Genomic DNA, 25,320 nt, shown 5'->3' with positions numbered 1-25,320 from the left:
GCTGCAGGAGTAGAAAGGTCTTAGAAGCTGGGCTGCTGCACAGACTGCGCCGGGGGGAGATAGGACACAGGAAAAAAAAGAATGATGTTTTACTTACACTGCCATCCTGCAAGCTGAGGGAAGGTGAGGAGTTACAGGCAGGAGGTTCTGGAGGCTGAGAAACATGAGAGGGAGAACTGGGAAACATTCCCAGAGAAGGAAAACTCCCTCCCTGTGGCAGCTGTCATATCACATGCACAAAGCCCTTTTCCAAATGACCTTGCCCTACCAGTAGCATCCGTAAGTTCTGCTCACTGGGGTTTGTTCCCAGTCATTTCTGAGTGTAGTGGCCAAGCAGGTCTGCACTGAGATCCAGGTGTGCCAAGAGTTGCCACTTCCCAGAACAAGGCATTTTTCCTTGCCCCCGTCAGGCAGCTCCATTTTCAGGGGGTAGATAACACTTAAAATGCCCTCCCAGCTCAGCAGTAGGTCAGGCACTGACCTTTTTTGTGACGACAATAAGTGATGACACTTTTTTTCCCCTCCAAGATTCCCAGTGTCTGATTCCTGCTTCCCTGACTGGAGGTCTCCACCAGCACGGTCTGCAGCCTGTGCATGACCGAGGAGCACTGAAGGCATCGCACTGTCTGCTCCAGGCAGCGAGAGCAAGGGCTTAGGGGTGCACAAGAAACACATCCAGACTTAGCTGCAATAACACCGAGGTTCCACCAGCCCTTCCACCCCATAAACCACAGTAGCTGCAACCAAACCCTCTCCAACCTCCACAGAGTCTCGTGGCCTGAACAACCCTTGTCTGCAGGCCGCAGGCCACACGGCCACCAACCACAAGCATGTGCCTGGGCACAGGCAGGCACGCTGCGTCCTCCCCAGCCCGCTGCACCCAGTGGGAGCATTCTTCTGAGCTGGGATCACCATGAAGCCAACAATGGTTTGGTTGCGACAAAACCACAGTGTTGTTCATGGCCCCAGGAACCGTGCTGACGGCGCAGCCAGGAACAAGGAGCTTCTGTCTCCTGAGCGCCCTGAGCTCTCACATCACACACGGCTCTCGGGACTGGCAGCCAGGGAGGAATTCCAGCCAGGAGGCCACGCCTGGGAACGCAGAGAGCAGATCGGGAAAAGAAACCCAGAAGGGAAGGTCTTGGCTACAGAGAGCACTGCGTGGCCAGTGCTACGGCTTCCAAAGCGCTGAAGGTTTGATAGGTCTCAGATTCGGCCTCCTCTGCCCCTCCTAGAGATGCTCATCTTGGCTCCTCTTCCACCCAGAGTCACCGAAGCAGAAGCCGTGAGCCAAGGACAGGCTTGTGCCACACAGACGTGCTGCAGGACACACCCAGAGTCGCTGGCTCAGGTTGGTCCATGTGCAAGCCTCTAAAGATGGCCAGGCCAAACCTTATTTTGCCTCTGCCTTTTTCTCATTTCCCCCCTCCCTTTCCACGCAGGCCCTGGGAGTGCCCAGTATAAGCTCTGACCTGCTGCTCCAACAAGAAACCTGATGTACAACAGCCTTGAGAGAGAACAACAGCACACGGGACACTGTGTGCAGTGGAACTCAGCAGGGAAACGCACACCTTTACCCTTTCAAAATACAGCCCAAAACCAAAGTGTCCTCTGCCACCAGCAGAAAGGGAAACACAGCTGTAGGGTGCCCCAAGCCAGCCCCACCTCACAGACCAGCCCTTCTTTGTCATGCCTTGACACCAGAAAAGCCAAAAAGTCACCACGCGGTGCCATCAGGCACAGCCTGAGCTCTCGGAGTTGCTGCTGCGTTGAGCACGTGCCTGCCAGCAAGGGGACCAGGCAAGAGCCAAGGCACGGGCCCTGCTTTCTGCAGGGTTTCTCCTTTGGCTTGGGGCGGCTGCAGCCCAGGAGCTGAATTGTGAGGGAAGAGCTGTGGCCACGCACCAGCGGTGAGGGAGCCATGTCCTACTTCTGCCTTTGTTAAAGGAGATTTCTAGCCTGCAGGGCTGAAGCTGGTCTCTGAGAAGAGGAGAGAAAACACATTGATTCATGGCTTTAGGTATAAACTCACAGAAGGCGAAATTTACCCCTAGGCAGCCAGCCAGAGAAGAGAAAACCTCCCTGTGAGCAGGACATCAGCCTTGGAGGTGGGGGCAAGGCCTCACACTGCACCCCCCCACCACACCCCCATCCGGGGAGCACGGAGCCGCTGCAGCCCCGGCAGCGCTCAGGGCCTGGCAGGGACGGGCAGAGCTCGGCCACGTGGAGCCCAGCACTGTGAGGGTGAGGATGGGCGAGGAGAGAATAGATCAGAGATGGAGGCAGGGAGAGGAAATTCTGCCCTTGGCTAAATTTACACCGTCCTGGCTGGGCTCCAGGGACGGCAACCAGCCCCCAGCCCCCACTGCGAGCTCCCAGCTCGGTTCCTGCCTTCTCCTCTCTCACTGCATGGAGAATCGGTGCTGGCTGAGGACAGGTAGATCCCTCGGGTGTCACAAGGCTCAGACTCTGCTGCTCCAACAGCAGCAGCGCAGCACAACCACCCCGAGGCTCCTGCTGACCTGACCCAGGAGAAAACACCTGCCTGATCTCAACTCTGAGGATTAATTAGACCTTGAGCTTGTAAGCGAGGCTCTGAGCAAGTGGTCACTGGAAGCGTCAGAGCCCTGACACTTCAGTCAGGTTTCATTCTTTGATGCTCTGGAGAAAAGCAAGTAGCCAGATGAGCAGAGCTCTGCCGAAACCCCCAAACACGGGATTATTCCCCTGCACATACCGGGCCGCGAGCACAATCAACACAGCAACCAAATCTCCTGTGTTTTCTTTTACCTCCTCCACAGGTCAAGTTTTAATTTCCGCTGAAGGATCACTGCTGTTTTTCCACAAAATCCCTCCCGAAATCTATTAAATTGCATTTTAATGGCATTTGTGCTCCCTGCTCCCACCTGAAGCACCTCAGGCTCCCCAGGCGGCCCTGTGTGACTCACCAGGTGCCTCCGCGTCCAGCTCTGAAAAGGACCAGGGACCGTAAATTCCCTCCCACTTCTTTCAACTTGTGACTCCCTCTGGAGCGAGCTGACAGCTCTCGTCACACCCAGCTCCTCTGCTCTTCATTTAGGGTGATCTGTGAAACGTAAGAGCTTGGACAGGCACGGGCCCTGGCTGGAACTTTTCCACGAAACGCTCCGTTACCAGCCTCTGAGGAGCAGCAGAGGAAAAGCCCCTTGCAGGCAGAGCCTCCCTGCTGCGGTACCCACACGATCCACGCGAGGGAGAAGCCGGCCAGCAGAAGGCAGCTCTGCTGGGGTCTGGGTGCTCTGGGTGTTGCAGCCGGCAGGAGCAGGGAGCTCCCACTGTGGCTGCCCCTGACCGGGGCTGAAATCAGGCCGTGGAGCAGACTCGCAGCCCTCGTTGCCCCTGCCCCAGGTAGGGTCAGGCAGCAGCACCTCCAGCTGGGGGCACGTTCCAAACCGTAGCAAAAGCTGGGGATTTCCAAAGCTGGGCTGCTCAGACCGGAGGAGAAAGCGGGCGGTGCAGGAAGGGCTGCAGCAGCCCCTCAGCTCTCCCCTGCTCCAGCCACGAATCGGGCTTCAAGGGATTCCCTCCCTCCCACCTCAAAGCCACAGCTGGCAAAGGCAGAGAGGCGGCACGGAGCCCTGCCAGCCCTGGGGAGCCAGGAACAAGCACGCCTGGGAGAAAACCAGGTACACATCGTCCCAGGGCACAGACACTGGCCGGGCTGGGAGCTCTCTGGAGAGACAGGGTGGGAAACAAAGGTGACTTATGCTCAGAAATGGCAAGGCACTGCTTCTGCAGCTCTCAGGTTGTCTGCCCCAATGCCAGGAGCATCAGCAGCTTTGGAAGCTGTCGATGCACATTTATGTGCTTCAACAGCAAAAGGGTAGGGAGAGGACCCTACAGGAGGTCCACTTTCAGCTTGCAGGCAGTGCTCCCAGTCCTGCATCCTTACTCAGAGAAGTCCCACTGAAATAGAGACATCTGCCCACGTGATTAGGGGATGCAGGATCAGGCCTGCCTGCCAAAGAGGCTAAATCCTGAACCAGAGAGGATGTCAGGGCCTCTGAGCATCATGAGACGCTCCTGCCAGGCCCCACAGGGCCAGCCCGAGGGCATCAGCAGGGAAGGCAGTCCCAGCTGGGGCAGCACGGCACGGCGAGCAGGGATCAGGCAGGGGACAAACATTGCTGGAAAAAGCATTACCCAGGCGGGGATGCTCCTGGTTCATCCCCGGTACGCCCATCTCGGGGATACTCCCAGCTCTTCAAGGAGGTCTTGAACATGCTGCCTTTCCTGCAGGCTCCCAAAACAGCACTGGGAGAACACAAGCCAACTATCTCTGGGCCAGTTCCCAACCTCTGTCTGGGTCTCCCAGCTACAATTAACATAACTTTAGGAGTAGCTGATGCCCACAAGAGAGGAGGATGAGCCCACTCTTAGCTCACCAGATCATTTTTAATTCCATTACATTAGTTCAGGGAGAAAAGGCAGTGCTTGGAAACCTTCAGTCATGGAAGGCACGCAGCAAGAGGAAGGCCAGCCCCAGCCTGTGGGAGCAACCACCCCCAAAAAGCACCGCAGCCTGCAGCCTTCAAGGGCAGACAGACTGCTGTGTGCCATGGCAAGGGGGGAGAACACCTCCTCCTTCCCAGGGGGGCTCCCGTGGGTCTCCCCCCAGCCCCCAGCCCCCCTGGTTCCAGCCTCCCACCCTCCCCCTGCTGTCCCCCCAGAAGGGACCCCCAGGACTCCCCATTTCCCAGCCCTGGCAGCCCACATCAGCCTGCCCCAGGCTGGGCCCTGCGTCAGGACTAAGGTTTGTCTTTGCAGATGGATAATTAGATTCCCTTTCCATTTCCTTTTCCTCCTGATGGTTTCTCTGCCTGGCAATTTCCCCACAGCCCTGCATGATCCAGCAGCATTAGTCAGAGGGAAATTCTGCTCCCTTCCTCCCCTGGATGTTTCTTTTGGTTCAATATAAACAACAGAGCGAACTGCGCAACAGTTGGAGCATTTCACTGCAGAAGCATTTGTCCTTTTCAGCCTGGCAAACGTGGCTTTCCCTCCCACACCTGCACCCTGCTCCTTCTCCCCGAGTGGCACGGAAAATGCCTGATTACAATCCGTGTGATGGTGTTGGCAATTGGAAGCAATCAGCTAATCAGCGGGAATAAGCAACAAGCCAGGCCAGGGTTGCAGCGCTCCTCGGTTTCTGAGCAGTGGCGCAAAACGCTGCTTCAGGGCAGGCACGGGAGGCACACCTGCTTGTCAGCAGAGCTGTGAGATGTGCTCAGGAGAGGATCACAGCACACGACAGCAGGAAACAAAAAGCTGAAGAGATGGAGGAACCCTGAAAGCTGGGTAAAGCAGCACAGCTCGCTCACAGCGCTCTCAGAGCACCCACAGACGGAGCACACAGGACACCTGCCCAGCCCTGCCTGGCCACCACGCAGCTCTCCGGGAGGCAGTGCTGCTGCCTGAAGCCCTGATGTTTGCTAAAGCATCCCCAGGACCCGCAGAGAGGCACAGACACAACACCTCCGCCCCACAGAGAGCAGAGCTGCCCTGCTGGGCCTAACAGCTCCCTGCCAATCCCCGGCACCAGAGCGCACAGAGGCAGGCAGTCAGCTGCATGAGAGAAGAGAAGGTCGGGGCTGCAAAGCAGCAGTGCCTGTGCTAGGTCCACGCTTTAAAGACAGTCACATTGACAGCTCGAGGCTTCCCCAGCTCTAGCCGATGGACACAGGCTGGGAACAGGGTTGTTCCCTTCCCTGGCTGCCACCCACAGCTGCACAGCCACCCTGTGCCCCCCACAGGTCCCTGCACCCCACCAGGCTGCAGCTCAGGATGATGCCATCAGAATAACCACAAGGGGAACAAGGAGATGCTGTCCCACACCTGCTGTCCCCTTCTTCCCCATCACCTTGCTCCAGCAGGAACTAAGCTTGGATGCACCTCTGTGGCACAAATCACTGCTCCTCTGCCCTGCAGCGTGCCTGGAGATTTACACGTTGTTAAACGTGGAGATGGGAGAAAATGTCAAGTCACGGAAAATCTAAATCAAACCGTGCTGTCTGTCAGAGAGAATTTAAGGAAAGTTTCTTCCAGCCTTAAGAGTAGTAGTCAGGGACTGCTGAGCATTGCTTCTCCTTCCCAGAGATGCTGACCACTAGGGAAAAATATGAGGAGTTAGCCTGAGTGCAGTGAGACGGAGCAGAAGGCCCTCTGCCCGAACCTGAGCAGAGATTGTGCTGGGTAGGAATCACAGAATCACCGAATTTCTAGGTTGGAAGAGACCTCAAGATCATCGAGCCCAACCTCTGACCTAACACTCAGTCCCCACCTACGTGCAGGCTCGCAGGAGCAGCTGCAACAGGCCCCAGAGATATCACTCTCCTGAGCGGACAGGGACCGAGCAGCCAGTCTGTCTGTCTGTCTGTCTCCCCAAAGCAACCTCACACATCCCTCTGTGCCAAGGCACACCTGGGACACCCGGCAGCCCTCCCAGTTTGGTTTTGCTCTCAGGCTCTGCCACCCACCCACCCAGGCCACCTCCCTGCAGGCACCGAGGCCTTGCTCCCAGCACCCAGCACCGCTGCACGAGGCACTCGGTGTCCTGCAGAGAGCAGGGGCTGACCAAGCTGTTCCCACATCTCCTGCTCTGCCCCCTACAAAGCCCAAAAGAATCTGCCACTGATGAACCAGGATCCCCAAATTAACAGCTCAGAGCAGAGTGGTGATAAAAACAGCAGCGAGTGGCACAGGGATGAAAACAGAATCAGTAGGAGGGAAGGGAGAAAAACTGCGCGCAGGGAAGCTTTGGCCCTGTCTGGCAGCTGAGCTGCAGGAGGACTCTGCCTCCTCCTTTTACCGTTTCCACCTGCTTCAGGAGAGAGCACCAGTCCTCTTGCTCAATGCATCTCATGCTTTGAAACAGATTGCTTAATTCTTGGCAAATTGGGTTCAGCAACTACCCTTTTCCTGTGGTTACTGCTTCCTCTCTGAGCACACAGCATTCTCTGGAGCCAGCAGAGACCTCGTGCTCCTCAGCCTGCCCGCCCAGGCCCTGTGACTCCCCTCAGCCGTTCCTCCCCTTGGAAGAGCCGTGTCTGCGGCGGACTGGCAATCACGGCAGGGCACGCACCAAGCTCTCCTTCCCTTCTCAACAAAACCTCCAGAGTCTCACTCAGAGGCAGCAGAACGGAGCTTTCTGGGGGAGCAGCTCTCCTCAGTCGGGAAGGACAAAACGCCAGGCCACAGCATGAGCACTGCGGGCAGCAGCAGCGCTCTGTGAGGCCACAGCAGTGATAACTGCTGGACAAAACGACCCAGAATCAAAGCCACGGAGCATCCAGCACAGCTTCACGGAGGGGATCCTTCCCAACGGGATCTTGTCCCACCGCCAGCTCTCAGCCCACTTGTGGTGGTTTCGTGTGCCAGCTGCTGACTGCAGGAGACGGGCAGCTCTCAACGCCCTGGCGAGTGCCTCCTGCAGCCATGGCCATGCCAAACTCTGTGCCAGAGCCACACCAAAGCTGCAAGCAGTGATGGGAGGGCAGCCAGGGGAGGGCAGCCAGGGGAGAGGACCCCAGGGGCAGGCCTCAGGGCCCGTGAATGGCATCGGGCAGCCCAGCTGCTGAACACCACCATGAGAGGCCAGCAGCCCTGCCTCCTGCAGCTCCTCAGCCCACCCGGAGCGAGGGCAGAGCACGGGGCCGTGCCAGCAGGCAGCTCCCTGCCTTAGCACCGCAGCCCCAGAGCTGACAAACCTCGTGCTGCGCTGCCGGCAGCGCCTGCTACAAAAGCTCCTTTGTTCCTGCCACGCGAGCCCAGCCCAGGCTGCTGCCCGGACACACCGCCTGCATTGTGCCCTCCTGACACAGGAGGCTGGCTGGGCGCGGGGGCTGCTCTCTGGCTGCTGCTGGGGCTCGCTCACAGGGGGTGCCGGGGGGCTGAGCCCAGGCAGGCAGCGAGCACCAGCGCTGCAGGGCCTCTGTCAGCAGCAGCAACACAAGCCTCCCTCGGGGCTCTGCTGACCCCGAAGCCCTTGTCACAGGCACGCAGAGCTCCTCTGCCCCCCGGCTGGCCACACTCACCTGCCACTGCCCCGCCACGGCACGGGCAGAGCTGGGGGGTGCTGAGCAGAGGGCACAAAGGGGGTGTTCTAAAGCACAATCCCCGCTTGCCCATGCTCCTTCAGGTTGCTCCATCATGCACGGGCACGGAGACCTGTCTCAGGCAGGAAGGAGGAAAACAGGACCGTGAGCTGCCATCCCCACAGCGACACTGCAGGATCTGCTTCCAGCCCCGGCTCCCACCCAGTGCAAGAGGGGCAGGAGGGGAAGGGGAAGGCTTTTGCTGGATCCCAAGAAGGGTTAAATTCCCTCTATTCAGCAATGGTGGGAGGGAATTTATCTCCAGGCAGGAGCCTTGATACCACCTGGGATGAAGCCAAGAGAAAAGCAAATTCCTCCAGTGAACTTATCCCCCTCCAGTGCTGCCTACCCAGCCACAGGGAGTTTCCTCTGCAGCCACGCAGCCACAGAGACACAGCACTGTTTTTATTTTCCCAGCCGCAGTCTGCCACAGCCCAGCATCTCTTCGTTGGAGCCGGAGCCAGCAGACAACTAGGCTTAAGGGGAAGCGGCTGGACTCCCCCGCAGGCCTGGCGAGCCAGCGCTCCGAGGCTGCTGTTCCTGGAGCACATGGTCCCTCGCTGCAGGAGGAGCTGTGCTTGGCAGGGCAGCCCCAGCAGCCGGGGTGGAGCTGGCCTGGCCTCGCCGGACACCGGCGCGGTCCAAGGACTTCAGGCTCCAACTGTGCAAGAGAAAATCCCGGCTGTCTCAGGGGAGCAGACGTCAGGGCAGGACGAAGAAGGGCCCTTTACCATGTCAGGAAGGAGAATCCTGTTGTAGTCTCCACAAGCAGTGGCTGCCTGTGCTCTCCTCAGCTCCCCAGCACCGCCTGGGACCTGGTGGTGACCGCTCAGCTGGCTGCCCCCACCCCGTGCTCTGCAGGACGGGGCCAAGCTCTTCACCAGGAGCTGCCCTGATACATGGTATTTCGAGCTGGGCCTCTTCTCCAACTGTCTTTGGACTCTGTGCTGCCATCTCTTCCTTCCAGAATGACAAAACACCCCACAGCCATCCCCAGCTCCCAGCACGCTCGCACCCCGTGCCACAGCCCAGCACCAGCTACACCCCGGCCCCAAGCAGCAGGGCAGCTCGGTGCCAAGCAGCCCCAAATCCTGGCAAACGGGGTGAGATGCCAGGACCTCACAGGGAGAGGTCCTCAGGAGAGGAGGGGCTGGGGGCTGGCGTGCTGTGGGATGTGAGATCCTACCCCCTACATGCCAAGAGCCCTCCGCTGAGCAGGGAGCACCGGGCTCTCCCCAGACACTCAGTCTCTCGTCTGCAATGTTCAAAGAGCGATGGAAGCTGTGGTCGGAGCTCCAAACACCGCTCCACCTCAGAGCTGGAGACGGATGAGGTCACCTCCAGGCTGAAATCACTTCCTTTCTCAAGCTGCTCAGAAAACTGTGCCACAGAACGAAAAGAGTGGGATGGGTGGGGAGGGAAACCCAAATCAGCAGAGCATGTTCCCCATTAAGAGCTCAACACTTCATTAATCTCTGCCTCCCAGTCGGCTGCCACCCGAACCCCCCCACCAACCTCCCCTCCCTCCTTCCCCTGCAGGAAGGAGCCTGGCAGGGGCTGCTCTGAGTTAAAGCCGGGAATGGCACAAGCTGCGTGGGTCTGTGCCTGAGCCCCAAATTCCACCCTGGCAGGGCACAGAGGATTAATCACAGCCTAGTGCTGCCACAAAGCTCAGCCACACTGCTCCACCTCGTGCCCAGCTCCAAATTCTGACCTGCCCTGCAGCAGCCCAACTCCTCGTCCCCAAGCACATGGTGGGAAGTGAGCCGTACTGCTACCGAAGCCATCCGCACCGAGCACAAAGCCCTGCAGTCCCTCTGGCACAGCCCCACTCTCCAGTGTCCATGGAGAACACACGGCCAGACTCGATCCCAGAACAGCTCCGTGCTGGGAACCTGGGCAGCGAGCACAGCACAGGCTGATCCCAACTCATAGTAGAGGAGGTGGCAGACAGGAGCAGCTGAGGATCTACCAGGCTGTAAAACTGCTGTCAGCCTCCAGACAGTGCTGCAGTCAGCTACTGGAACAGCATCATGCACGTGAGCTGGGCCACCACGCTGGCCACAGGGACAACAGGATTCTCACTTCACACCCAGCTCAGGCACCTCGAGGAACCAGGCAGCACGGCGGCATCCTCAGGACAGGAGCCTTGCAACAGCTGCACTTGGCAGCAGCAGCCAGAGGGACTGTTTGGTGGCATCATTTAAGAAACACACTGACCACAGATGGATCAGTGTCTCGGCCTTGGAAGCACTGAGCTTCCCACAGTGCCTCAAGCAGTAAGGGCCAGGATACGTCACGGTCACACAGCTCCTTCCTCTAAGGCCATGGTTTTGTCCCCTCACGCCAGAGTTTGCCCTGCAGAGGGAGGCTCTGAGGTTTTGTCAGCCCCTTCCAGAACTCCCCGTCTGCCATTGGGGTGGCAGCCACAATGTGGAAGGGGCCGTTTTGTGAGCCAATACCCATGCTGCAAGCCACGTGCTGTTCGGGCCCAAACCAGCTCCAGCCCATGCATGAGAACACACAAGACCTTGGTCCTGAACGTGTGCCACAGCAGTGACCGGCCTAAAGCAGCCCTGGGCAGAACTTGTTGCTGCCACAAAGTGATGGAAGTGCAACGGAGAGAGACACAAAGGGCACGGTATGTCATGCGCACAGCTATGGATCATGTGGCAGTTATTTCTCGGATTTCCTACAAGCAGATAAAAAGCTGGCACTCAGAACCATTTGCTGGTTTCTCTAGCTCACACAACATCCCTGGAGCTGAACGGCCAGAGAAGTACAGCATGACTGCTTCTTCCTTTGTTCCCTAAACTTCTTCCAGAGCCCAACCCTGGATACCAACCAGCCAAGAAGATGCTGGAAGCTAGAGTTTTCTCCATTGTGGGCTTCAGCCCTTCTAGAAGCAGTGGGCACCAGAGAAAGGGAACTCTTAAACTCTGGCTCCAGGCACAGAGAGCTGGGCTGTACACGTGGGTCTTCTTCAGCACAGACTAGCAATGAGTACAGTATGGGATGGGCACGTTTTGGTGCAGGAAGCAGCAAGATGTTCCCACCTGGCTGCATTCCCACCAGTTTCTTCCTGCCGGTTCTAGCCTCACATCTGTAACTTGGTAAGATGCCAGCAGAAGCCATCAACGTAGCGAGGACCTGGTGGGGAAGCGAATATCCAACAGCCGGGTCACCTCGCTGGGAAGATGAGCAGTTGCAGCCCTCCTACACAGCAGTGCCTGCAGGCTCCCATCAGAAGAGCTCCAGCAGCAGTGAGCCGAGCGTGCTTCACATCCCACTGCCCGGAGGAGCACCAGCACAAGGCAGAAACATGCCTGAAGTCAAACATTTGGGCTAAGGGCACTCCTGAGGCTCAAAGGAAGCTTCAGTTGCCATGTGACTGACCCAGCCGCAGAGGAATGGAGCCACTCTTCCACCAAAGCAGCTGCTGTATATCCCTAAAAATCACAGCCTCCAGACAGAAGCTCAGAGGTATCACGTCCTGGGCTTCAGTTCTGCCACCTCTGAAGCAGCTGTGAGAACCCACGTGGAGCACCTGCCCTTGGTGCGCCAGGGGTCCTGCCAAGCCATCAGGGATCCTGGGCTCAGAGGCACCCGGAAAGGGTTGTGCTTTCATCCTACCCCCAGCCACCCTGGAGAGCTCTCCAGGCACTCACACCAGCGCTGGTTGCAGAGACCTCCTGCTTCCTGTAAGCTTCCCACTTCTCCAGTACTCAGCTGCTCCTCGTGTGCAGGATCAGGCAGACATTTTATCCACAAAGCAGCTGTATATGAATAACTCCACAAGTGAGAGCAGGCATGCACTAAATTCAGATTCAGAAATTTCATACACGTTTGTTTTGGTGGGATTTTGGGGGGACACTCACTCAACATACAGGTAAACGCCATCCAGACTGAAAGCAAAGGCTTTGCTCAGCGCAGCCTAATAAGAACCAGGCTGTGCCATGCCTGAGGAACTCACGGATAAGAGGCTAATATACAAATACACACCCTGTACTTTCCAAACCTAAGCTCGTGGATGGTTGAACATTCTGGGCAGCAAGACCTGAGGCTAGGGAAGGGATGCTGTGAACTGTTAGTCTATTAAGATCAACAGAAAGTAACCTAATTCCAGAAAAATCCCGCTTCCCAGGCAAACCAGGCTTCCTCTCTGCAAAGGAATTCCACAGGCTCGGGGACATCAGTGCCCTGGCAGAGCTAGAGATGACGAAGGTTGTATTTTCCTTTTCCAGTAATACTTAGATTTGACTATACAAACTGTTCCCTTTGGAGCAGATCCTATTTCACTGTTTACACACAGCCTTAGAATTGGATTTTAAAGGTGAAAGCACCTACTCCCAAACTGCAGGGAGCCCGCTCAGTACAGCTGCTACAGCAAACAGCTGCTTCGCTGCACTTCTCTCAGACTCTTTGCCCAGCCACCCCTGATGTCATTTCCTTATCCAGGAAGAGCAGGCACAGGAGGAGTTCAACCAGGCAAGAATGTCAATTATCAGTACTGCAAAAGGTAAGAGGGGATCTGCAATAGAAAAGCTTACAAGAGTTTTACCTGCTGTGACAAGTCAGGTGAAGCAGGGACAGGCACAGGGGATGCAGAAGCTTTCAGCCTCAGGGCGAAGCACTGCCGAGCTCTGCAGCCCAGAATTTATCATCTGGAGAGCGGATTGCGACCAGCTACATGCTCCTGGGGAGCACAGCCCCATGAAGAGGGTCCTGAGCCAGAGCACAAAGGCCATTCCAGCCCCAAATGGCTCACAGTCTGAAGCACACAAGAAAACTAACGGGTTATCCCATCAGAAACACACAAAATAACTACACTTCCCTCCTCCAGCTGTATGGAATGGTGCACATGTGGGGTGGGGACGGGGGGATTGATCCCTTCAGAGCCATTTTCCAAGAGCTAGGGCTCTTACTATTTTTTTTTCAGACGGAGATGAAAGGGCCATTCAGAGCAGCCTGGAACCCGCCTCCTGCAGTATTTTCCTAGTTATTTTCCTCCACCAAGCCCTTTCCTGGATTTAATCCGGGGACCACAGCGCATGAAAGGCAACTGTAAGCCTGGCACCAGGTGTGTAAACTCCTCAGCAGCAGCTTGCTCATGGGAGATGGCGAGAGCTCCTGCTACACAGCAGCTGAGATCAGCTACAGCAGTGGGGGGAGAGCAGCGGCAGACAGCTCACCGAGGCCGAGCCTGTAAAACTCCAGGGGTCCCTCGCCCCTCTCAGTTTCAAAGGACCTGTGCACTTTCATCCACGTTGACATAAAGCTGGCCACAGATTTGTATTTTATTGCAAATTCCCCAAAAGATTTGCCTTTAAAATAACTATATTTGACAGTGGCCTTTGTGGAAAAGCTGCTGTTTCATCCTATTGTCTTTCATCTCTACGTCAGCCCAGACCGGAGGAACACGTCAGCCCCTGGTTAATCCCAAATACGCCTACAGAGGCACCACGAGTGGGATCGCAGCGCCGGGCTGTGGCCCAGGGGAGGGTTTCACAGACAGCACCGCCATACGGCCACCAAGCAGCCCTGGCACCGTGCCACAAGGCCCCTGCGCTTAGCCCTGGGAACGAGAACATCAGAGCTGCTCTTATGGTCTTCCTCCAGAGGCAGGGGATTACAACCCAACCCGGCCATTCTGGCAGATTTCAGCAGAGGTAACTCAGTATAAAATACCACGGCCGGAGCAGGAAGCACAGTTTGACCAGGACAGACCTGGAATACTGGGATTTTTCCAAGAAAATCTCAGGAATGGTATTTTCTACCAGATTTAAATGTATTTTTCCTCTCTCATCATCAAAAAACACAGCCTTAGGGACAAACCTTAGCACAGAACTGGACTGTTGGAGACAGAGAGCTAAGCCCTAAACCTTACAGAGGGTCATTAAAGGAAACACAGTCTGAAACACACTGCTCCACTCCTCCTCTAACTCTTTCCACCTTAAGGTAACAGTTTCTTCCCCCAAAATTGAGTGAAAAAGCAATCAAAAAAGGTTGGCACCCCAAATTGAATAACTAATGTCACTCTATCAGTGATACAACCCAATCGCACAGAATAATCAGGGTTCTCAATAGCATCTGTTCTTTCCAGATAACATTACTGTGGCTATTTCAGTCCTGACTTCCACTCTAATTTGCAGTTTATCCAACCAGAGCCATCAATATAATCTGCACTTGCCCCGCAGCAGAACTGTTAGCAGTGACTCACTGATACAGTCCTGATCTGAAGGAACAGCTCATTGTGAAATCCTCACTCCTGCAGATTTTTTTTTTTTAATGGATTGTTGATTTCATTTTTTTTCTGGGCTTCACCTGAAAATAACCAGAATGGTAAAGTGCAGGAGGTGGAAGATGGGGGACATTAATGGAACGGGCACTGGAAGAGCAGAGTTCATGGAAATGTCACCTTTGAAGTGATTACAATGGATTTCTGGAAGCCAGAGAAATGAAACTGGACTAAAGAAGTTATTAGAGGAGACAAAGTCATTTGACTGTAAATGCTGTGGTTGTTGGACACACAAAGCGCAGCAATACCCAACGTTAGAAAGAACTTTGAGGCAATGAAGAGGAAAAATTGCATTTGCTAAATTGTGCTTTCCTATGAGGCAACCCAAAAGCAATGGAAACAGCCACACGGGTGAGAAGGACGAGTGGGGCAAGAGCAGCAACGCTCAGCTCGGGCAGGAAGCTCAGAGCCACAGCTCACCCTGTGCAACGCAAGCTCAAGGGAAGGCCACGGCAGGCCGAGAGCTAAAGTCACTCGCGGCCTTTTAATGGCCATGAACAGCTCTTGGGACCTGCAGCACAGCACAAAGTCAAAGCTCTGTATTTGTCAGATTCCAGGGCTAAACATCTCCAAGCAAATCCCAGAAGCAATGCTACATGCCCAACAGGGAGGGATCGCCTTGGGCTCCCAGCCCAGGTTCAACTCCCTAGGCCAAACAGAGGTCTCCGGGGATTTATTTCCTGGAACCGGTTCTCGAGACGTGTTTTGTGGTGGGATCTCCTCCTGTTGTCCCCTACATGCTCTCAGACTACACAAAGTCAAGCAAATCCCAGTGTCTTGGGAGATAAGAGGAAAGCAAAATCTGTAACGAGAGCATTCCTGACCTATGCACAGGGTAACGCCCCCTCACCTGCTCGTCTCTGGAACCGACTGTTCCCACCGTGCATGACCAAATTCAGGGCCCAGCTTTAAGAAATGGTGATGGCACTCTTCCCTGATGTAATTTTGCTCTAAGCGGGGAAATATTTTTCTTTTCAGGCTCATTTACAAACCACTGCCTTAGGAATACAAAGCAAGACCTGCTTTCTCCACTGGAGGAAACGCATGCTGGCCTATTCTCTGCACAAAGGAACATCCACGAGCTTTGCAGAGAAAAATGAGATGGTTCAGGAAGCTTTCAGACCAACCAGTCCCATGAGATCCCTCATTAGCAACCCCACACACACTGCACTGCTGCTACATGAAGAACAGCTCCACCAGCACCAGCACTTGTTTACCAAGAGAACAATTCTGCTATTGACCGACACCTGCCCATGACACTATGGCCACGGGAGGAGCAGGAAGATGTTCAGATCACATCGGCCATTCAAAGTAGGCAGCAAAACGCCTGGCACTGCCTGGAGCCTTCCAGCAGCTGCTGAGGACTGGCCCTACCAGCTCAAACAGAAAGGCTTTCACTGATGTTAATGAGAGCTGCTGAAAATAATGGCACCACACAGCTAGGAGATGGCAGGCAGCCTTTCTGTTCGAGGACCAGCAGCCCAAACAGAGCAGGCACTGAGGAAGAGGAACCCTGAGCTCCATCCAGTTGGTTTTGGTTTATTTAAACTCCTCTGAAGTCAAATGCTGTGAACCTAGCATCAGCTGAGCGTGGCGGGGCAGGCCAGATAAAGCAAGTGACAAGGACATGCTCCTGCTCACAGCAAAATCAAAAACCTGTCCTGCTTGTAGGAGTGATGTTTCCGAGGATCCCAAACAGGTCAGTGTGCCAGTGCTGGGGTGCACACGGAAGACACACCTCTGACTTTCTCACCTCTGTGGGCCTGGTGTGAGCTTCTGAAGTGTCAGACTTCTGGCAGACTACAGCAGATCCAGAGCATTCGGCTGCTCGGTGGACCTGGAGTCCTTCCCAAGCATGTGCCTGGATTAACTGCCCAGAAGAAGCACCAAGTCCTGTTAAATAACTGTCCTCCCTAATACCCGCTTCCCTCATAAATATGCGCTCTGCCAAGGGCTCCTTTCAAGGGAAGAAGAGCTCTTGAAAGTAAGCAGACAACAACAACGGTATTAATCTCAGGAGCGAGGCATGAGCAGCTCCCCTTCTGCGTGCTGCAGCCAAGGGAGGCAGAGCACTGCTCCAGCCACGTCGCTGACACCACCTAGGCAGTGTCAGGACTGGAAGTGCAGCCTCTTGGAGACAAGAGAGCATCTCAGCATCTCTCTTTCTGCCGTGATGACACACTCCTGCTCCCCTCTCAGCGCTGTACAGTCACAGAGGCAGGACTTTTCGACAGGCCAGCTGTATCACTCCATTTAACCCCCTCAGCCTTGGCTCAGCCCGCTCCCCAGAAAGCAGGATGAACACCAGCTCCCCAAAACCTGGGTTCTTTTTCTTCTCTTACTGCCTGACCAGCTGGCACCAGCTCCTCTGAGCAGCATGAAGCTCTGAGAATTTATAAAAGCCTGAAACCTCTCTGACATTTTTTATGGCGGGCTTTGAGCAGAGAGAACTTACTGTTGGTCCACATGGACATTTCCAATACCGTCCATCTACGTTTCCAGCACTTTACACCACTTAACTCCCAATGCAGAGACTCAGGAGAGCTCCAAACTACACAGAAAACACAACCGGGGGACAACGTGGGTAGGACAGGCAGACAGCAGCTGCCCAGCTTTGTGAGTCATATTTCACCTGGACATATACTTTATGTAGTATGTAATTTATTTAGAAATAAAAGCGGATGGCAGGCTGCAGGCTTTAAAGAGATTTCACGTGTGCGTGTATCACGGCAAGAATGAGCTCAGCACAGCAGGCAGGATTAGAATAGTTCCCACACTGAGGGAAAAGCCAGGAGACATTACAGAATGCGTGGAAAAAAAAGAAGTGAAGTGACTCGTCTGGGAAGTGATCTTAAAAATAATTGTAACACAAACTGAAGCATTAAAAGGCCTGGTCTGCTCTCGTGTGTGCTCACACTGCTCTGAGCATCAGGGGTCTGCAAGGCAAAATGAAACAGTCACCGGAGCACAGCCCATGTCTGCACTGCCAGGGGCTTCGCCTCACAGAAAGCAGAAGGCAGACGCTGAGCCCTTGGAGCCTCTTTTCCCACAGGCGGAGGGGATCTTTTCTTCCCCTCCCTTGCTTCTGCACTGAGAACGTCCAGAGGTCAGCGGGACGGGCTCGCTCCCCGTGGCCGCTCTCCAGGAGCTAGCACTCAGCAGCCCGCGGTTTATTTGCTCAGCCTGCATTCCCAGCTCCCGCTTCCCCGGGGCCAGGAGTCATTCTGGGAGAACGGCACCAGCTGCCCTGGGTGGGGTGAGGAGGAGACAGGCCATCCCCGCTCCGTGCACACACCCTGGACACTCTTGATAACATGCTTCAAAACAAACGGGGCACTCCCAAAGTTCCCAGGGAGAGCAAAGAGCTGAGATGAACAACGCTGGCAAGCGCAGGACCTCGGCTCTCCTGCTCCGAGCAGCCACCCCACAGGGCTGCAGCAGTGGCAGGCAGGGACGGGTCAGCCACCACCCTGCTCCTGCCCCCCCATCAGCTAACTTCAGCGAGCACTCCAGTCCTGCCGCAGGCTCTCACTGCTGTCAGCAAGCCCAGCTGTGCAGAGAAGCAGCACAAGCTGCGAGAGAAAAGCTGGAGGTAGAGCTTGTACCAGGGGCTGCCCACCTCTGCCTGGCTCCCAGCTCCAAATCCCGAGTACGCACGGCAGCAGGAGATCCTCCGGCACACCCGGCTTGTGCAGTCCTTGCCCTGAGCCTCCTCAGCCCTTGCTGGCACAGCACCGGGTGGATGCAAGCTGAAGACTGCCCAGCTGCACCCAGCAAGGTTTCTGCCATCTCAAGCATCCCTGCATTGTGCTGTCCTGCACGGCATAGCTGCATCTCTCTTCCAGAAATTAACTTCAGCTTTAACTTCTACCCGCTCTCATTTTTATTTATTTATTTATTTTTTGATTTCAGGAGCAGACAGTTGTACTAAAGCTAAACAATCCTCCTCCCACTCTTGGCATCACACCCTTGCAGATGCTTGCGCAGGGTTTCACTTCCTCTTGGCCAACACTTGGCCAAGCTTTGCTCATCAGCAAGCCGGGCCCTGCAGCCCTGCGGTGCTCTCCTCCCAGCACGCAGCCGCTGTGGCAGCGCTCGGGGTGACACACGTAGGTAGGGACTGGGAGTGACAGGCCGAGGGAAGGCACTGCAGTCTGCAGCTGAGCGTTAGCAAGCCATAAGGTTCCGATTAATGAGCTGGAAATACACTCCTAGAAGATGGGGAATTAAGAATGCTAATCTAGTCAGGCCTCAAAACATAAAGGGCTCTTACTTGAATTGGGAGCAGCAGAAGATGTCTTTGGCTTTCTGCGGTCCAGCCGCTTTGGGTAGCGTCACACAAACAAGTCCTTCCCCTCAGTACACCCAGTGCCACCTTCCACTGCTCATTTTAAATGATTTTTCTGGGCTAGCAAGTCACGGATGACCAGCAGCACACACGCTGATGAGGAGCACATGTTCTGGGATGAGATCCCAGCCTTTCTGATACACCACACACAAATCCAGCTCCCAAACATCCCTGTGGGAACGAGATGACTGCAAATCTCTTCACTGCTCCAGGGACGATTCTTTGGGACAAAAGGAATGCGTAACAGCCGACAAACATTTTTCCTGTGCTTCGAGGCTAACCACACTGTAGACATACACACAGAGACAAAATCCAGCCCATGTGGAATTATTCCAGTATGCTGTGAAACAACTTGCATATGCCTCACAAAAATCTGAAGTCACACAATGTATTAGAGACGTCGCATATTTCCTTCAGAAGTAACGGAGGGTTGCTCTGAGAGATTTCACTGTCCCAAGGAAATCTCTGCCTGGGGCAGGAAGGGGACAAAGACCTAATGCTGGTCAGGTAAGAACTCTGTGTGGGTGAGCAAAGAAGGTGCCCTCCAGTTCTTACTCTGCTATCCAGAAAAAAAGCAGCACAGCAGTCACCTGAACTGGAAGAGCAATGAGAGAAACCCTCCTGGTTTAGTTAGCAGGTATCTCAGCAAGAAGTGCTCGAAACGTTAAAGATGGGGCAGAGCTCTCCAGGCAGGGACTCAGCACACGTGGGCTCCGTCTGACAGCAGCAGCAGAGCGACAGCAGCCACCGCTACGGCAGTGGGGTGACGCGGGACTGCCGGGGAAACCCCTCGGACTGAGTATTTAAAACTAATTCAGCAGAGCTCTAACACAGCAGGGACCCAGCCTGGCACAGTGAGCGACCAGCTGGCTGAGCACAGAATCCTCCCCGGGTTCCTAAGATGTCCATGTCACTGGGCACATTACGAACAGCAACTCAGGCTGAGACAGGGCAGCTGCACGGGCTCCAGCAGACGGCAGACTCAGGCTGTTCCCCTCCAGCCTTGCTTCCCCTCGGATCTCGCAGCAAAGCACCCTCTGCTCGAAGGGCAGGACAGGGCTGTGACAACAGCCTTGCATCTATTTCCTGCTGGGACAGTCCTGCAGAGGATAGCACTGGTGTGCAGTTGGTATTATTCCTGAGAGCATTAGGAGGTTGGATGAGACTCCTTGGCTTTGAAGACTAAAAGCATGCAGGGACTGGGTTTCTCCTTCATTTAGGCAGCAGCAACACTGTCACTTCTGTACCTACAAACTGCCTTTGGTAAGGCCCCAGCAGGCTGCAACCCAGCAGCTGAGCACCAGTGTCACAAGCATCTCTTGGGGTTAAACGAACTGCTACCTCGTTAGCATCAGCGAGGATCAGACCAGAACAACTGCTACACATTGGGCTAACGTGCCCAAAATGGCCCTGCCCAATTCACATAAAGGCAGCACAATTTTGGACTCACACGTAAGTAGCCAAGCAGTTCGTGGAAATTCAAGGGACAAAAATCCCCGTGCAGGAAACATTTACTTCTCCTTTTCAGGAACTGCAGATTGCTACTGGCACTGAGAGGGCTGGGGCCGGACCCCTCCCCAGCCCTGTACTGGTGCCCATTTCATCCATTTGGAGCATAAATAATTGAACAGAGAAAACAGCAGCAGCAGGAGGCAGGCTGTGCCCAGCTCTCCAGCAGCCCTGTTTCACCATGCAGCCCATGTCCTGACCTGCTTTTACAGCCCTTTTCTAAGGGCAGGCAGAAAAAAAGGGGAAAAAAAAAAAAAAAAAAGAAGTCAAAGTGCCCAGGATGGACTTCCCTCCAGAGCCCAGAATAGCCCATCTGTGTGACACAGGGGCCTCCTGCAGCAGGCCTGTTTAGCCAGATGCCCAGCAGAAGGACAAGTAGGGCTGAATCTCTTGACCTGCTGCAGTCCCACCCAGCTCCTGACACACTGTGCTGAGCACCGAGCCCTTGCCCAGTGTGGAGGGCAAGGGACCAAGCTTGCCTTTTGAAATGGGCCAAAAACAATGAATGAAACACACCAGGCTTCTCACAGAGAAGTAAAAGTTTCCACCCCTATGCTACGTCTGGCCAAGATACACTGGGCCAGCAGAACCACAAGCAGAGATGTGCTGCTTTAAGACCTTTTCCAGTGTTTAGCTCTAGATGCTGTGACTAATTTGCTACTCCCTTTCTGGCAGGCACATATTGGTGGCCAGGATGCAAGACCACTATTGAAAAACACAGGTTGGAAGAAGCATCAACATGGAGAGTCAAAGTGAAGCAGCCTCACCCAGAGCAATCGATGACACAGTGAGAGACGATCCAGCTGTGGGGAAACAGCCGCGTGCCAGATGCAAACATCATTTTGCTTTCTCCTAGAGAAAAAACCCTCACCACAACCACCCCATCTGAACCGATCCAGATCACAACAGACTTGTGCACAGGAACACAGATCCCTGTTACCACTCCCAATGACTCAAAGAATCACAACTACAAAATCATAGGGTTAACCCTGAGAAAATTCAAAAAGCCTGGAGAACTGTTTCTCTTCCAGGTTCTGTTTTCTGTACAAGCTCAGGCACAAGAAAGCAGAGCTTTCCCCACATCACAAGATTACGATAAGAATTATTTTAAGGAAAATACTGAGGTGAAAGATAAAAATGCTGCAGCCATCTAACACAGGTATGAATCCTCCAGGCTGCTCCAGCCCAGAGTTGGAGGCCCAGATCTGCCCAGCAGCAAGCTGCTGCACATGGGAACCGATCCTCACGCAGAACATTTCATCAGGTATTGCACAAAATTCAGCTAATCTATTTTCGTCTCATACACTCACACAGAAACTGAAGTCACGCTAAGGTCATCCTCAACTAGTTCAAGACACCGGAGTCACCACTCCTCCCTCCTCCTAATCTGCTCTTTGTCATGAGCAGCCACCTGCACCTGCAGCATGTCACGGGCGGCATCTGGAAGTATCTCTGGTACCTCTGCACTACACGGAGGGAGGTTACACAGTTCTTGTAAGCCCACCTGAGGTTTTCTCTCCTTAAGCACAGTAGAAAAAAGGAGAAGGCGACAGCTCACATTAGCAGGGATTGGGGGATTTCCATCAGCCAAAGGTATCTGGTAGGCAAGACTAGGGTGAAGGTTGACCTTAAACTGCTGCTCTGTGTTGGCATGTTCACCGTTTTAGATGAGACATCTCTGCTTTTGTAATATATCTACACCACTCCAGTAACAATGGAAATCACTGATTTTTTCTTTCTTTTTTCTTTTTTTTTTTCCCCTAAGAAGAAAGCAAAGAAGTTATGCATTTTGAAGACATAAAACCCAGAATCTCAAAAAGAGACAAATGCAACAAATTGAGGAGTTCTCAATACCCAGGCTTGCACTGAAACCATTCCTTAGCCAAACAACCTTTTGCACAGCATCCTCTTCATACACTGTACCCCCTACGTATATTTTCAGTGACAAGCAGATCACTTCAACATACACTTAAGAAGAGAAAAAGACCAAGCTGAATGCAGAAGGCACAGCCCTGTAATTTCAAACCCACTGAAAGAACTGGATCCACCAGGTAGTCTCTGCTCCCACACCCAAACAGCTTTGCAAGTTGATGGGGTGGAGAGATCAACTTGGGAAGGAGAGGTTCCCATCCTCCTGATTTAAAGAGAAACAATGACTTCAAAGGACTTTAGAGACACGGGCCTGAGTGAGCAGGAGCCAGCTCCAGAGACACGGCCAGGTAACACCCCAAACAAACACATGCCAACAACAAGAGCTAGGAGGCACGTTCTGCAGGAGCGTGCCAAGAGACTCCAGTTTAACTGGGTATTTAGAAGGTTTCACCTGTACTCCTCCCACAGCGATACCCTGGGCTTGGGCAGGGTGTCCTCAAGCTGCACTGCCCTGTTTGGTACACAAGTCAATACAGTCTTGCGACAAATTGCTAGGTTTCCCTTACCCATGGCCTACTCTTATGCATATGGGTTATTAGCCACTGCCTCATCTGCCTACCCAGCTTCGCCACGAGAGGCTTTCCCTCTTAGAAAGCTCTCCAAGAGTACGTGAGTTCCTAGGAGAGAAACCATCCCGATTTGACAGGTGCTGAACCAAGGCTGATTGGTGACACGATGTTCCTTGCTGTAGAGCTTTGGACCAGAGACTGATTTCTCCTAGTCTAGGGTCCCAAAGCAGGCTCCTTCCCCTTGGAACGTGGGTGCTCTGCGCACGGACAAACCTCCCCTGACTTCAGTGGCACGTGAGTTCAAAGCCAAACACACTTTGAAAATGAAAGGTGAAGAACCTGAGAAAACCAGAAAACAGGGACAATCTACTGTTATTTTCTATTCGTAAGTGGTAGCCACGAGGAGCCAAACCCACAAATCAGAGTCCCTTGGACCCAGACAATGCATCAGCCCTGACTATGATCTGAGGGAAGATGAACGCACATTCTTTGACACCACACTGTTCCTGTTCTTTTGACTCAGCAACTCATTAACATTATTACTTTATTGACAGCTACCCTGCTTACATGCAACCTATTGTACTGCCGTCTCCTTAGCTTCTATAACGTTTTTTTTTTAAATGGTTCAGGCAAGAATTGCAGCTTCAGTCAACCCTTTAAAATTGGTACTTGCTGCCAGATGCAAGAGGATTGGAAAAAGGTGGCACAGGAAGAAAATCCCTGCTCTTGAAGGATGCTAAATAAGGCTATCATTTGTGGTTTAGTACGTTCACTCTTGTTTCAGCAGATTGCTTTGTATTCACAGCTTGGTTTCCCTCCACCATCCGCAAGTAATACAGCTGGCACAAATTCATAATTCACCATGCGCTGTCACCAGGACCTGCTCTACACTCAGCAGAAAACACAGGGACACACGCACACACCTCCGGACTTGAGGAAAGACCAATTCTGTGCCAGAAGAGCCTATGCCACCCTGCAAACACACACACTTTTGGGTATAGTCTCCAGCCCACTCTTGCCTATAAAGCATGACAAAAGCCTTTAGGAATTACGATAACATCTACACCAAAGTACTCTGGTATCTACTGCTCTTCTTACTCTGGGGATCAAGCAGAACGGAGCCCTATATATAATCTGCTTCCCTCTTTGTTTAAGGACAGATAAGCTAAAGAGCAGCGTGATTTTTGGGTCACAAATCTCCTCTTCAGTTCCCAACTTACCCTAATTTTTCTGTAATTTCAGAACACAGCCTGCATTGTTCCCCTCCAGAAATAAAAAAAAAAAAAAATGTGGAATAACAGCAATATACTAAAATACTAACAAATAGCTACAAGATGCTAGTAAAGCTCCAGTAGCTTGAGAAAAACATGCCTGATAAGACCCCATTATCCCATTACCGCTAGATTTACTTTGTTCCTCTCACCACTGCAATCAGCAGCTCACAAAACCACACACGTGTCTTTTCACAGACAAGCGCCCCAGCCTGCGCTACAGGGAAACACCATTTCTTGCAGCGCCTGGGTGAACGCCTAAGCTGCTACAAAATCAGTCTGCTTCTTTGTGCTCCAGAAAGGCTGTGCAGTACCACTGCCTTGGCAGGTAAGGTGTTTGCTTCATGAGGAATTACAGCCCCAGACAGAAATAAAGCAGACCCCAAAACAAGTGCAAGCCAGGCTGGGAATGGGTGGATTTCTTCCTGCTGCATAGCCCCACCGCACTGCCCTGCTGTGTCAAGCATCGCCTCCATCCCTACCTTTGTGAGGCACAAAAGCTTTTCCAAGCTCATTTACAGCAGACGCTGCCTACAGTCATGATGACGGGTGCTAAGGAGCACATGGTACTCTGCTGCTTACCCCTTACACAGACATTCAAGCCCAGCAGAGAAAAATTCTCCCTGTGAAACACTCTAGACCCCTCCAAATACAAAACGATGAACCAAAAAACAACCGATGTCATCTGATTGCATCACCCCCTCTATCTCTCGGGGACTCAGAGACATGCCTGCAAAGCGAAGCAGATGTTCCCTAACGCCCAGCAAGGCGGTGATGTGCTGCGCCAGCGAGGAGCGGCTGGGTCAGTGCCTGCGCATCTGTGCTGCGGAGGGGACAGGGAGCGATGGGCGACGTGCGCCTCATGCTGAGGAGCCTCCTCCAGCCCCTGCGCTGCCTTTCTGCATCCGAACCTCCTGGGCGCACCCAAAGGAGAGAAAGGGAAGAAAGGAGACCCCATCCAAAGCAGGGGAGGGGGATGAAGCGAAGCAAAGGCGCGTTCCCCGGATGGACCCAGCTCACCTACCTGCTTCTCCTCTGCGGGGCGCATCGATGCGAGCGGGGCAGGCGAGGGCGGGATGCCCGGCAGCGGGGAGAGAAAAGAAGAGAGAAGGGGCCGTGAGGTGAGGGATGGCTTCGTGTGTCCCCCCCCCCTCCGGCCCCGGCGCCTCACCTGGGTTGAGCAGCTTGCTCTTGTAGCGCATGCCGGTGCTCATGGTGCCGGGAGCGCCACCAGCGCGGGGCTGCCGCGGATGGGGCCGGCACAGCCCGGCTCGGCTCGGCACGGCCCCGCCCCGGGTGAACGCCCCGCGCCCGGCCCCCC

General features: G+C 54.1%; 1 protein-coding gene across 4 annotated transcripts in view; it reads right to left on the bottom strand.

The window, feature by feature from the left end:
• The window catches only part of SEPTIN5 (septin 5), a 42,125-nt gene extending 16,950 nt beyond the window's left edge, over positions 1-25,175 (bottom strand). The window contains exon 1 of one of the 4 annotated variants that reach the window (XM_072024645.1): positions 25,024-25,175. In XM_072024645.1, the coding sequence (XP_071880746.1) occupies positions 25,024-25,047 (24 nt within the window). In that variant the 5' untranslated portion in view covers positions 25,048-25,175. Of the gene's footprint in view, positions 1-97; positions 203-6,847; positions 6,917-25,023 lie in introns of those variants that run through there. The other 3 variants (XM_027470241.3, XM_072024644.1, XM_013104048.5) reach the window with 3 other exon arrangements.
• Between the last annotated feature and the right edge of the window lie 145 nt (positions 25,176-25,320).

The sequence above is a fragment of the Anas platyrhynchos genome, chromosome 16 (genome assembly GCF_047663525.1).
Source record: "Anas platyrhynchos isolate ZD024472 breed Pekin duck chromosome 16, IASCAAS_PekinDuck_T2T, whole genome shotgun sequence".
In the NCBI taxonomy this organism is placed as follows: domain Eukaryota; kingdom Metazoa; phylum Chordata; class Aves; order Anseriformes; family Anatidae; genus Anas; species Anas platyrhynchos.
This window is presented reverse-complemented; position numbering and strand designations above follow the sequence as displayed.